Source organism: Patella vulgata, chromosome 3, assembly GCF_932274485.2.
Source record: "Patella vulgata chromosome 3, xgPatVulg1.2, whole genome shotgun sequence".
NCBI classification, from domain to species: domain Eukaryota; kingdom Metazoa; phylum Mollusca; class Gastropoda; family Patellidae; genus Patella; species Patella vulgata.
Window position 1 is genome coordinate 44,433,943 of NC_065881.2, and position 13,556 is coordinate 44,447,498.

At 33.5% G+C, this 13,556-nt stretch overlaps 1 protein-coding gene across 1 annotated transcript in view; it reads right to left on the reverse strand.

The window, feature by feature from the left end:
• The window catches only part of LOC126814972 (ATP-dependent DNA helicase Q4), a 176,836-nt gene that overhangs the window by 148,361 nt on the left and 14,919 nt on the right, over window positions 1-13,556 (reverse strand). The window contains exons 7-13 of the mRNA XM_050540461.2: window positions 11,255-11,304; window positions 10,693-10,904; window positions 9,878-10,015; window positions 5,292-5,441; window positions 4,998-5,090; window positions 4,146-4,282; window positions 3,515-3,787 (exon numbers count right to left, since the gene is read on the reverse strand). Of these exons, the coding sequence (XP_050396418.1) occupies window positions 3,515-3,787; window positions 4,146-4,282; window positions 4,998-5,090; window positions 5,292-5,441; window positions 9,878-10,015; window positions 10,693-10,904; window positions 11,255-11,304 (1,053 nt within the window). The remainder of the gene's footprint in view (window positions 1-3,514; window positions 3,788-4,145; window positions 4,283-4,997; window positions 5,091-5,291; window positions 5,442-9,877; window positions 10,016-10,692; window positions 10,905-11,254; window positions 11,305-13,556) is intronic.

The following is a 13,556-nucleotide window of genomic DNA, read 5'->3' on the forward strand; positions in this document are numbered from 1 at the left end:
TCCCTGTTCTGCAAGAAATTGTTCTATACCAACCAGACTTACAAACTTATCCCAAAACTCATTGGAAACACTCTTATACACGTCAAGTTTTAAAATCGTGATTCTTTATGTAAATGAGCAAAACTTTTTTCTACTGATTCACTTCACAAGATTACGATGTGGGCAAGATCAATGACCCTATAATGTTTGCAATTGTTACAATTGGGTAAGCTTATATGAAACGTCTTATTAATAAAAAGAAAGTATATAAATTTCAAGATGTGATGATAATATTTGGCACTATAGAATTCACAAGATTATACAAAATGATCAATAGCCAAGTAACAAGCAAACAATGATGTCACTGTCCCTCGTCATGATCCAAAATCAAATATATGAAACTCATTAATTACTTTAAAATGTATCATTTACAAAGCATCTACATGTATATAGAGCAATCAAACCAATCTGCTTATCCTATGCAGAAAATGCTCTTTATCGAACTTAGTCAATGTATTGATGTTTTAAACCTACCGGTATATATATCAAATTTCATTAGTCAATTAGAAATAGAGTAATTGTGTTCTAAGTCTTGGACAATCAAATTGCATATTTTGTATGCTAAGCAGAAAATGTTCATCATCAATCTCTCATTGAAATATTCTCATCAATTAATATTTTTTAAGAAGAAGATGTTTATAAGTTGTTAGAACTTTTAATTAATCCTTTTGTATTGTACAATGAAATGTTGATGCAATAAAATAAGTTTAAACTAATCAATCTCGGTCAAAAACATTCATCTGACGTACATCTGCACCAAGTTTCAAAATTCTAACCCAATCAGACACACAGTTGTTGTGTTCTAAAAGGTGCTGATTTACGATTTCAGTCATGACATTATAATAATAATAATAATAAAAACTTTATTTAATGAGGCAACGTATTTAGTTTGCAAAAAAAACAACTAATCTTCCATAGGTCCCTCCTAAACTACAAAGACATATATACATGTAATATCAGGATAAATTTAAAATCATTAGAAATGCAATAGCATTTTAAAGTGGGAAGTTTGATAAGTCACTCCCAAACTACAAAACATATACATTATACAAGTAGAATATAGGAAGAACACTATAATTACACACAAAATAAAATAGAATGCAGTTGCAAGTTAAAAATAATAAGTATGTCATCAGTTGAATATTATGGTTCCTTCAGTGTGCAAAATAAATGAGTTTTCAGTTTAATCTTAAAATTTTCAACTTTTTTACACATCTTTATATCAAAAGGCAGATTGTTCCATAAAAGACATGCAGAATAATGAAAAGTACGTTTCATGGATTCCGTTTTGCATTTTTGAAGAAAAAGAGATTTACTGGTCTGTGAACGGAGCAAGATATCCGTTTTAGAAACAAGAGATTTTTCAATAAAATGGAAATTTAGATAAAGTGGAGTATTAAATGTAATAATTTTGAATGATAAGACAATTTTATTGTAAAGAATCCTCTGTGTAAGGGTAAGCCAACCGAGTTTAGTAAATAAAGAGGTGGACGGAGTTTCAATCGGTGCATCAAGAATAGCTCTTGCTGCCCTCTTTTGTAATTTTAAAAGAATGTCTAATCTACTTTTGGTAGCATAGATTTTGCAGTTATTCAGAAAGTAATTACCAGAAATCAGTAAAATTCAAGTTAATTTAGTTTGTAATTTCCATCATCAAAATCGGACCAAAACTGTGACCTCTAAAAGGTCCACAACCTTCGAATTACATACTTTTACACTATTTGCGTACAAGAAGCGGTCATATTGACGGGCAATTTTGTTCCGATTTTCCAAAATTAAAACTCAACCATTATTATGGTGTAATGGTGATATATTTAAACTTTTTTTTATAATTGGATAAACATTGTGACATGACTAAGCTAAAATGTGATGTTTCGTACAATCAGGGGCCATAATCCAGGAAGTTATGGTCTGATATTTGAGAATATTGAAAGGAAGCAAGATCTTTGGGTAAAAATAACATTGGTATTACATACTTTTACACTATTTGTGTACAGGAAGCGGCCATGTTGTCTGGCAGTTTTGGTGCGATCTTCACGAAATTTAAACTCAAATCATTATGGTGTAACGGTGATGGGGAGTTGGATGGCTGAATGGTTAGCGCATGCGCGCTTTATCATAAGGTCTGTCATTGACTCAACTGCCGTGGTTTCGATTCCCCGGTTGTATGTGACAAGGAATAGGGTGTCTGTCCAACCTCATGGGTTTTCTTCGGTCATTCCGGTTTCCTCCCACTGCTAAAGACCCCTACGCACAAGTGAATTATTGAAATAAGGTTGAACCATGTGTTTCGTCCGAAATGACTGGGTTTATGTCGAGTGGGCGTTAAAACCCATTTCTCTCTTTCTCTCTCTGCAATGGTGATATATTCAAACATTTTTTTCGACGTTAAAAATTGTGCCTTCTAGAGGGACCACAACCTAAAACATGATTTTTTTCGTACAATACGGGGCCATAAACCAGGAAGTTGCAGTCTGATATGAATGAATATCGAAATCGAAAGGAACCGAGATCTTTGGTTATAAATATACATTTCAAGTTTTATCACAATCATACAAAAATTATGACCTCTAGAGTGTCCACTGTCCACAAGCTAAAAGCATGATTTTTCATACAATTGGGGGCCATAATCCATGAAGTTACTGTATGATATATGCAAATATCGACAGGAACCAAGATCTTTGGAATATAAACCTATATTTCAAGTTTCATCAAAATCGAATAAAAAAAAGACCTGTAGAGTGTCCACAAACAAATTGTGGACGGATGAATGGACATTCGGACGGACAGGGGTGATGACAATATACGTCCACATGAAAATGTGAGAAACTTCCAATTCATAGAAACAGGTAACACAAACCAATTTTGTATTTAGTTTTTCATCTCTGAAGAAGTTAGTATTTTTACTAACGAAACGTTGGATAAAACAATGGTTTCTATTCTATGATGTATTCTATTAATTATTGTATATCTCATGAAAATGTGGGCATATAAAAAGGTAATTTACAGAAATTGTTGAAATTTGACAGACCTTTTCCTTTTACTAAATAATGCATATAAGTTTCATACAGATCAGATGACAACTTCTGTCATTCGTGTGTTCAGAAGGTTCAACAAACTAAAACAAGTGCCATAACTCTAGACATAATTAACAGAAATTGTTGAAATTCAATAGGGTCCTTCGGTTCACTAATTTATATAATGCATATAAATTTCATATAGATCAGATGATAAGTTTTGTCGTTAGAGCATTTACAAGGTTCAACAAATTTGACTCTTTGCTAATCTTACTACTATTATAAAAATGCATAGAGATTTGAAAACTAAATTTTTAGGCTCTTGAGCGATGCACTGACAGGCAGGGGCAACATAAATATATGAGCACATTACAATGTGTGCACATCAAAAGTTAACATGACATATCATACAGAGACCATGTGATAAATCCTTAGGTTTTATGGTATACAATATTTACCTTACAAAGACGAAGATAGGATGGTCGAAAATTATGTGACCATTCTGAGAGACAATGTGCTTCATCAATACAGACAAATGATATAGGGGGTAATTTGTCTGGACCAGGAAATGAACCATAAGTAGACCAAGCACCTCCAACAACTGTTTCTGGAGAGACCAAAAGAAAATGGAAATACCCTTCTGCTATAGAATTAAAGACTCCATCTTTTTGTACTTTAGTCATGTTTGCATGTATACAGGCACCTTTAACTCCAGGAGGTAGACCGGTTATCTGTAATAATATAGCATTATTCTCTTAAGTTTGTAAAATTCTCTTGCTACATGGACATGCATATCATCTCTTATATATAGACCTGAGCTTGACAGATAATCCCAACATGTTTTTAACTTTAAACCGAAGTAACATTCATATACGTCTACATCAAATCTGGGTATACAGAAAAAAAAGAGGTTGATTTCAATATATATGTGTTAATTATAGTTTGCAATGTAAAATAGAAATGCTACGATCAAATTCTAATTTCTTATAACAATGTTTGAGAACCACATTTACACTGACAAGAAACACAGTGTCTGTCAAACCCTAGTAATGATGTGGGAAAATTAATAACAAATGTTTAAGATCTTACTTGATCCTCCATCAATGAAACTAGTGGCGATACAACTAATGTTAAACATGGTGACTTCTGAGCATAGAGAAAGGCTGGTAGTTGATAACATAAACTTTTCCCCTCACCAGTTGATAACACTACTAAGGTTGAAAGACCTAAATTACAAAAAAAAAGTTGATTTAGAAAAATAGTTGATCCATTTTTCTCAAGGAATTTTCATATTGCTAAAAAATTAATTTCACTAAGCTTAGATGAAATGCTGTAAATTACTCAATATTGTTCGTTCTTGTTAGTCAGAAAAAGGACAGAAAAACTAGATCAAAATCTTGAGAGAGGTACCACCGTAGTATGGACCAGGAACAGAGTTATGACGTCACCCAGCCATCTTGGAAATATGACATAATAAATCGAAGCCTGTCAATCAATGCACAATTGTCCAAGGAACAAACAAACAAGTTTCATGTTGATGGTTCATGAAATTGGAGGGGGCCTTATGCTTGTTTCGAAGAGTGTCATTCCCTAGAACAATAACAAGAACTGCAAGATGAGTAGTCGTTGGGGACCCGTTGCTGGTCCAAAAATTCAGAAGTATTATCCAGAATAAGTGTGGTCATTTATTGATAAAGAGAATCAATTAAATAATTTCATTTGGGCAATAAGAGGGGGGAATATTTTCCCCAACTGGACACCAGGTTTTATATCCCATCCTTAAGCACACTTTCCTTGTTGGCCCTGTAGTCACAATCACACACTTATCCATCGCGGCCTCCGGTCAATTCAAAAACTCTCTACATTATTACAAATCAGAAATGTACAAAGTTTTGAAATTATTCCTTGTTTTGCTTATCATATTTTCAAAATACCACAAACCACACAATATTCTCTTCATAGCTGCCTCCTGTCCAGGTCGAAAATTGTTAAAACCAAACTGTTTTAGAGCTGTCTTCATTTCTTTTGGTGTATCTTAATAATATAATAATAAAAAAAAGTTTAGTTTAGTATTTTTTTAAAAATAATTGACAGAGAAGTGGAAAAGAATTCAATATGTTTTGGTGTAAAATAAAAACAACAAAATTTGTACTGTGGGCAAAAACAGTACTTTTCTTTCCCGTCACATTAAACACGATCTGAGTCATGCACTGATTTATTTATCATTAAACTAACCTTTAGCTTTCAGTTTTTCTGCTGAACAATAAAATGGTTCAAATGAAGGAGGGGAAATTGGCTTGTCAACATGGCTTCGAACTATTTCAGCTTCAATGCAAAGTTCTTCATCATCCCCCACGAAACTGCCATCTTCATCTATTCTAACATCTGATAGCCATAAAAAAAATGTAAAAAAAATTAGTTGCCAAGAAACATCTCCAAGCATTGATTTGTCCTCTAGGCCACATTAACTAAAGTTGAGAATATGCCAGTATATGCCCACAAACTGCAATTTCATCCTTGGTTCAATCAAATAATACAACCGCTAAGTTTCAAAATATTTCATTGAAAACTACATACATCCTTTATCATATTTACAAACTTTTAAAGTGAAAACATAGACCCAAAGCTAAGTTCAAGGTTTGGGATAAAAATATTAAAAACTTTAATAATTGGTCACTGTAGTAAACCAATTAAAAGCCCAACCAAGTTTTTAAAGTTAGCTTTCCAGTCAAGGGAACATTCACTCGTCATCAGCTGTAATATTATTTTCCTGTTTTTACAGTGTGCACAAGATTTTGAACTAAGGGGAATGGTGTATGGTAAAATAATGATCATGATTCTGGAAATACTTTTGTTGCAATAATTGTTAAATGTTCAGTTTTGCATTGAATCAAAAATACTATATTATGGTTACCTTTGAACTTATTGAATCTCACAAACTTCAATATTTCTCCGATAAATTCGTAGGCTACCAACTTAATTTTTGTTTACAGTAAGTGACATTATAGAGATAAACAATGTACTTGAGCTTAAACTGTTAGAATTTCTAAATTAATATACATATTTAAACATACATTATAGGAGATTAGATAAATAGCTGGCGGTTCTCACTATAATAGTTAACCAGCAGCTGCCAGGCAGGATACGCCCACATTTTGCAAGAGATGGATAGAGAACAAGCTAAAAACAAACAGAATTTTTTGTACAATCAGGGGCAATAATCCAGAAAGTTAAGGTCTGAAATACGCAAATATCAAAAGGGACTGAGATCTTTGGGATATAAAGATATGTTTAAAGTTTCATCAAAATCGGATAAAAATTGTGACCTCTACAGAGTCCACAACCTTCGTAGCATGCTTTTACACAATTTGCGTACAAAGTGCAGCCATTTTGTCCAGCAGTTTCATTTCGATTTTCCCGAAATTCAAATTCAACCTTCATTACGGTGGAATGGTGATGTATTTAAAAGGTTTTTAAAATAGGAAAAAACTGTGACCTCTAGAGAATCTGCAGATAAAAATGTGATTTTTCGAAAATTTAGGGGCCATAATCCAGTTAAGTTCGGGTATCCGCGATTATCAAAGGAACCAACATCTTAGTGTGTAATGGTCATATATTTACACGTTTTTTTTTAAATCGGATAAAAATTGTGACCTCTACAGGAACCACAAGCTAAAAACGTGATTTTTTTGTACATTCAAGGGCCATAATTCAGGAAGATATTGAAAGGAACCCAGATCTTTGGGTTATAAACATGCATTTCAAATTTCATCAAAATCAGATAAAAATTGTGACCTCCAGAGGATCCACAACCCTGATACTGATACACAATATTTTGACACTATTTGCGAATGAGGGGCGGCGATTTTGTCAGTCAGTTTCGGTCCGATTTTTACGAAATTCGAACTCAACCATCCTTAGGGTGTAACAGTGATATATTCAAACAGTTTTGTAAATCGGATAAAAATTGTGACATCTATGGGGTCCACAAGCTAAAAACAATTGTGGACGGACAGACAGGGGCGACGACAATATACGTCCACATAAAAATCTGGGCGTATAAAAACTAGATAATGTAAGGGGAATTTCCTGAAAATTTCAGTCAAATTGATCCACTCTGAACCAAGATTTTGGCGATTGAATTTTCGACCTAGCCTCGATCATCGTTACTAAAGTCGGTACAATAAAAACATAGTCTCGATTATCCATTTCATGATTAAATCAAGAATAAAGTGGAACAGCAAATGGTATCCTAATCCAGTAAACATTGCAGGCTAGCGTTGACATCGATAGTTGATTATTGTCTGGATGAGTTAATTAATGTCTAATTAATAATTTAGATAACATTTCAGGCCTAAAGAAAGACCTGCAATAGGGAGATTTAGCTCTTGCATAATGTATGTTTAACAATTATGGTATTGGCAATTATTGGCAATTTAAAATGGTTGGATACAAAAATAAGTTTGTTTGCAGTAAGCAGCCTTAACAAGAGATAATCAATTATTCAATAGACATTATTAAAACTTAAAATTTCTAAAATAATATGCTTGTTTAACGTCCACTCGACACAAACTAGGCCACTTCAGGACTTTCGGGACTAACACATGGTCCAATTTTGTTTCAATAATTCGCTTGCGCGTAGGGGTCTTTAGCAGTGGGAGGAAACTGGAGGGCCAGGAGAAAAACCACAAGGTTGGACAGGCGACCCTACTCCTTGTCACATACAATCAGGGAATCGAAACCATGCCAGTTGACTCAATGACAGACCTTATGATACAGTGTAGACCTAATGAAGCTTTAAAGAGCAAATGACGTGTTTCAGTATGTCATGTCACATCTCATCACGTCAACATTCACGTTACACCATGAATTATGGAGTGTAATAACATCCGATAGCTATTAAAGTGGAAAAACCTGTTATTTTGAACTCTTAATAAAACCAGAAGTTATACTTCATGACCAAACTTTTTTTTATATTAATTGTAAGTAGACATCAGGGTCATCATACATACAAAGGTCAAGGGTGATGGAAAGGTTAGGTCACTATCTAGAAGGTGAAAAGTCGATCAAAATCAGAATTAAAAAATCGGCTCCCCAAGAATTGTTGGCATTTGGAGTAGGTTCAATACAAAAAAAAAGGTTTTCGAAAACCCGAATAAAATTATGAGATATATGACCAAATTTTTGTTTCATTCCAGCCATAATCAAGTTGAGTGATGTCACAGGACCTTCACATGACAATTGTCAATATAATTTATTGACAGCATGATTCAATTAACATGCTGACTATATTATAGACTCTGCAATTATCAATTACCTAACACAATACAATTACCAACAGTTCGCTGATGTCTACCACAAAAATCCCAAATAAACAGATGACACATATTAAAGATACCTTATGGGAGATTTTTATAGAGAGTTGGCCATTCTTGCTATAACAGTTCAAAAGTAGACGATGAAAGAAGAATATATTGAAAATTTTAGTCAAATTACTTTATTCTGAACAAAGTTATCATCGTTGTAATATTTGACTAGAAATGGTAGTCAAATATATCTTCACCTTGGCCGATCGTTTGATTGACAGGCGTTAACTCCACCTACATAATCTCGATTATCAAGTAACGTTTTCAATGGCTTGAGACGGGGTTGCAGTTCAATTCGTATCACATTTATTTTTACAACAAATTAAAAATAAGACTTTTATTATATAGATAAGAAGCGAAAGTTTGAAAGGAATGGACCAAATCAATGAGGCATAATTATAGCCGACTTCTTGTTAGCCTGCGTGTACTCTTGTACTGTAAGGTGACTACGTGACTCCCGAAGCAGACAAATACTAGGAAACACTACAGTGATCCAATGGGGCTGCAATTCAACTGGAGTGATGTTAGTTAGTGACAAAAGAGCGTATAATACCAACATCCAAACTCTCATTTTAACCACAACTGAACATAATATCAAGGCCGTATATATCGAAATTTCAAAAAAGAAAAAGAATTATACAGACATTAGATTTACAAATAAAGGGAGATAGCTCTAAATACTGATAAAGAACACATATACTGAGACACAATAATAACATACTAGCATGATGTCACTGGAAGTGCTGGTGAGACATAATGCAAACCACAAAGACCATAACAGCTTTACTTTCCAAGAGAAAAGTAGACACAAAGGGTAAAAATCAAAATCCAATGAGGTTTACTATGTCGTCACAGGAGGTAAGCCTCTCAGTGTCTGCTTGCGGAATCCTTCTGTACTCTTGTAATACTGCTTTAAATGGTTCTGGTACTAATGCCCTCTTGAACACAATGGCACGTTCTCAACCTTGCTATATTGTTGCATCTGCCACAGACCTGTATGAGTTGTACTGACCCTGGCATTTTCAAAGCCACATTTCATACGCCATGGCTGCACCATAAAATTGTGATTTCCAACATTTCCATTCTATCAAATTCATTTTTTTGTGCTTCGAGAGAATTGATCTGTGATTTGCTTATGCAATCATGAAAGCATCATTCTTACATGCTCCGGTCTTTTTCGCCAAGTCGGAGCAAAACAGTAGGACATTAAACCCCATTTCATTTCTTAAATGGTACCATTGTGATCTGATGTGATTACATTCAGAATAAAGTGTATCTTTCAAATGAGATTTACAGAAGTGGTGTGTTTTCATTGCATCTCATTATATTATGGATGATACAAGCTTTAATTGTATCAACCAAATATTAGTCTGCTCTACAATGTATTTTCAGTAAAAGAAGGTGTAAATTTTAACAAAACAACCAAGAGCAAGAATGACTGAGTATGTGACTAACCTGTGCTTAAATTAGGGTGTTCTCTATCTATTTTGACACCATTTGCCATTAAAGCTGCCTCTTTCAAAGTGAGGAAATCTTTTTCATCTACTGGCTTTGGATCATAGTTTCGTTTCTTATTAGTCTGCTTACCTTTCTCTGAAAAGAAATGTCAGTACTGCATAACAGATCAACAAACATCTTAATATTCATAAAATGTAATGGATGAATCAGAAGAGATATTCATTGCCTCATATTTAGAAACAATTAGGAAATAAACACCTCCAGTTTAGAAATTAGAGGACTGTTCTTGTTCATATAATACTGCAACAAAATGAAGTAAATTTGATATACATAAATACAACCAGATTAATTGACACTGAAAATCTTTGTACAAGAGTCGTTGGTCTATAATGGTGCAAAACAACAATTCTATCTTAGTAGAAATGTATCAAATATTAATGAAGGGTGTAATTATGTATCAAACTAATAATGAAGGGTGTGGTATGGAGAAAGAGAGAGAATCAGGGTATAATATCCACTTGACACAACCTATTTACATTATTTCGGGACTAACATATGGTTCAATTTTACATCAGTAATTCAATAGTTCTTTAACAGTGTAGGGAAAATAGCAGACCAAGAGAAAACCCCTATGAGGATGGACAGGCAACCCTATTCCTTCTTACTTACAAGTTGGAGATTGAAACCAAGTCACTTGACTTATGACAGAACTTATGATCTTAAAAGACACACAATCAACCACTGGACCCCTATCGATCTGGAACCACAGTACTGCTACTCTGTAACTCATAAGTGTATTTAACATATAATACCTGGACAATTATTAGACCAATGTCCTTCTAAATCACAAATAAAACATTTTCCACCATAACTTTTACTTCTTGCCTGCATTTTCATCTTCCATTGTTTTCGTTTGTACATTCCACCAGTCATTCCTCCACCTTTACGTTTGTACTTCTTTGACTTCATATTTAGTCGTACAAAGTTTTCATTGATACCTTTTTTGGAAGCTGGTGCAGCAATCCTGTAAAATTTTTGTGGATGATTTCTACACAGCACACACAACATGACCTTAACAAAGTGTTGTACTTGGAGTCTTGAAGACAGTGTTTATTATAAACACTTAACACCAATTTGATTAAAATTATTCGATATGTGATTATTTATATGTCAAATGCTTTAAAACACTCTAGAGCAACTTGCACAGTTCTGTGGAAGACACAGCGTGTGGCTGCTAGAAGTGGACAAACACATTACTGACTTTTTATTTTTACCCCTTGTGTTATGGCCTCTCTGGATTGTTGTTCATTTTCTAGTTTCAGTAATTGAGCTGCATTATGCCTCATCATAATGTAAAGCAAAGAGTTTATTTACCTCTTTAGTGGCTTTCTTTCAACCATTTCAACATCGTCTATACATGATATCTAAAATAATATTTGCAAAATAAGATTAATCCACTTAGTTCAATATTTGCACGTCAACATTTTTTTTTTTTAATCAAATCCCAAACATGCCAGAATACAGACTAAGTATAGAATTTAAGACCAAGCAATAAAACCAAAATTAAAAACAGGGAAAACAAATTTTATTCTTCAAAAATAAACACTTAAAGCAATTCAAAAACATTAGGGTTGGGCGATATACCGATTTTTCGGTATATCATGATCAATTCATCGACGATTTTATCATATCGGACTTCTTTAAAAATATTGAAAAACCGGTATATCGTGATAACCAAAATTATCGCGATATAATTATTATGTCCCAATACTGTTGATAATATCTACATCATATGAAGTCGAAATTGCAATGCTTGAGGTCATGATTGATGCAAGGACTCGTAATCGAGCAAAAGTTGTTTGGCAAGGTCAAGGCTGGACAGTAATGCATGTCTCGGGGTACAAGTCGATACTTTTTTTCCGCTGCCAAAGTTGGACCTTCGTCTTATAGTCTGTATCGACTTATATATCGATGAAGGTAAAAAAAAATGAGATAAAAAAAATGTTTCTCTGTAACTGTCGCCCTAAGAAGTACGATGTTGAGTGACATCGTTTGCTAAATATCAAAATAATAGCGCTCTCGTGGCAAAGTCAACACACATTGTTCCGACTTTTGCTATTGTTATTCCAACACCATACTTGTCGAAGTTTCTGAATATATATAGTTTGTTAAACATTTTTTTAAAATATAACCAACATTCAATAAAGGATAGAAAATATCATTAAGATAGAATCTTTCTGCCGACAAGAAACACATCTCTATCTCTCGTAATTTATCGCAAGAATTCTACTTTGGTTTTCAACTAAATTAACCAATCATAAAAATTCTACTTTGAAAGCCCATAATTATTTTTTTATTGTCCCATCAATACATGCCTTCTATTTTATTTTATTCTATTATTAGTAACACTGTGCGATCGCCAGTCACGTGCGAATAGAAACTGTGTATTGTCTTGTATCTATTGGAGATATCGGAATAATATAAAGGTTCAAATGAATCAAGAACAAAACTTAGAATAATACTCAAGTTAGTCCTACAGTTAGCAGCTAATTATTTTACATTAATTGATTTTGTTTAATTACATCAGCACCGTCGTATTAGACTAGGATAATAACACTATTGTAACTCAATAAAAGATTACTGCCCAAAATGAATGGAAAAACATTCTTCTGACACTACACCGCTTCGACTTATCTATGGACAGAGGTCGGAAAAACAGTAAAATATGACGATTCGACTAATACCCCTCATCGACTAAAACCCTGTAAAATACGGTATTTACCTCAGTCGCATCTGTCACTGTCTTATAAATATCAAAAAGTAGATATTCGAACCCTTCCAGTTATGTTTACGTATTATTATTAATATTTTACTTCGACTAATGTACGACATTCTATTGATAGGATTAAATTCATCCGTAACAATAGCATTATTAAGTACCAGCTGGTCTAAGATAAAACTCCATCACCGACGTTAACAACAAAAATCTGGCATCAAGCAACGATTCTAGGACCATGTTTTCAAATTTGACTTCTTAAGACACATGTATAAATTATCAAGATAATATCGTTTATCGTGATATTAGATAAATTATTATCATGATATTTTTATTTCATTATTGCCCAACCCTACTAGCCCTGTCCGATGTGCTTAACTACACAGTCTTTGCATTAGCCAGCATTAGAAGCTTTTTTGCACTTAAATGATGTCAATTTAACATAAGAACATATACTGCACTTCAATATACAATGTAATTTTTTTACAAAGGTATATGAAATATTTCTAGTCTGCTTAACAATGGCGTTACCTATAACCACAAGGACATTAAAATACAATACTTTTGTATGAAACATAGGTCTATTAGTGAAAAAGGAAGTCTTATGATGTCTCTTTCAATAAGTCTAATTACCAATGCGCACAAGTTTTTCTTTTACACAATTACCAGTTTTTATTTAATAAAACTAGCGGGTGCCAGGCAGGATATGCCCAAATTTTGCAAGAGATGGATAGAGAACAAGCTAAAAAAAAAGAGATTTTTTGTACAATCAAAGGCCATAATTCAGGGAGTTACGATCCAATATGCACAAATATCGACAGGAACCAAGATCTTTGGGTTATAAAGATATATTTCAAGTTTCATCAAAATTGGATCAACATTGTGACTTCTAGAGGGTCC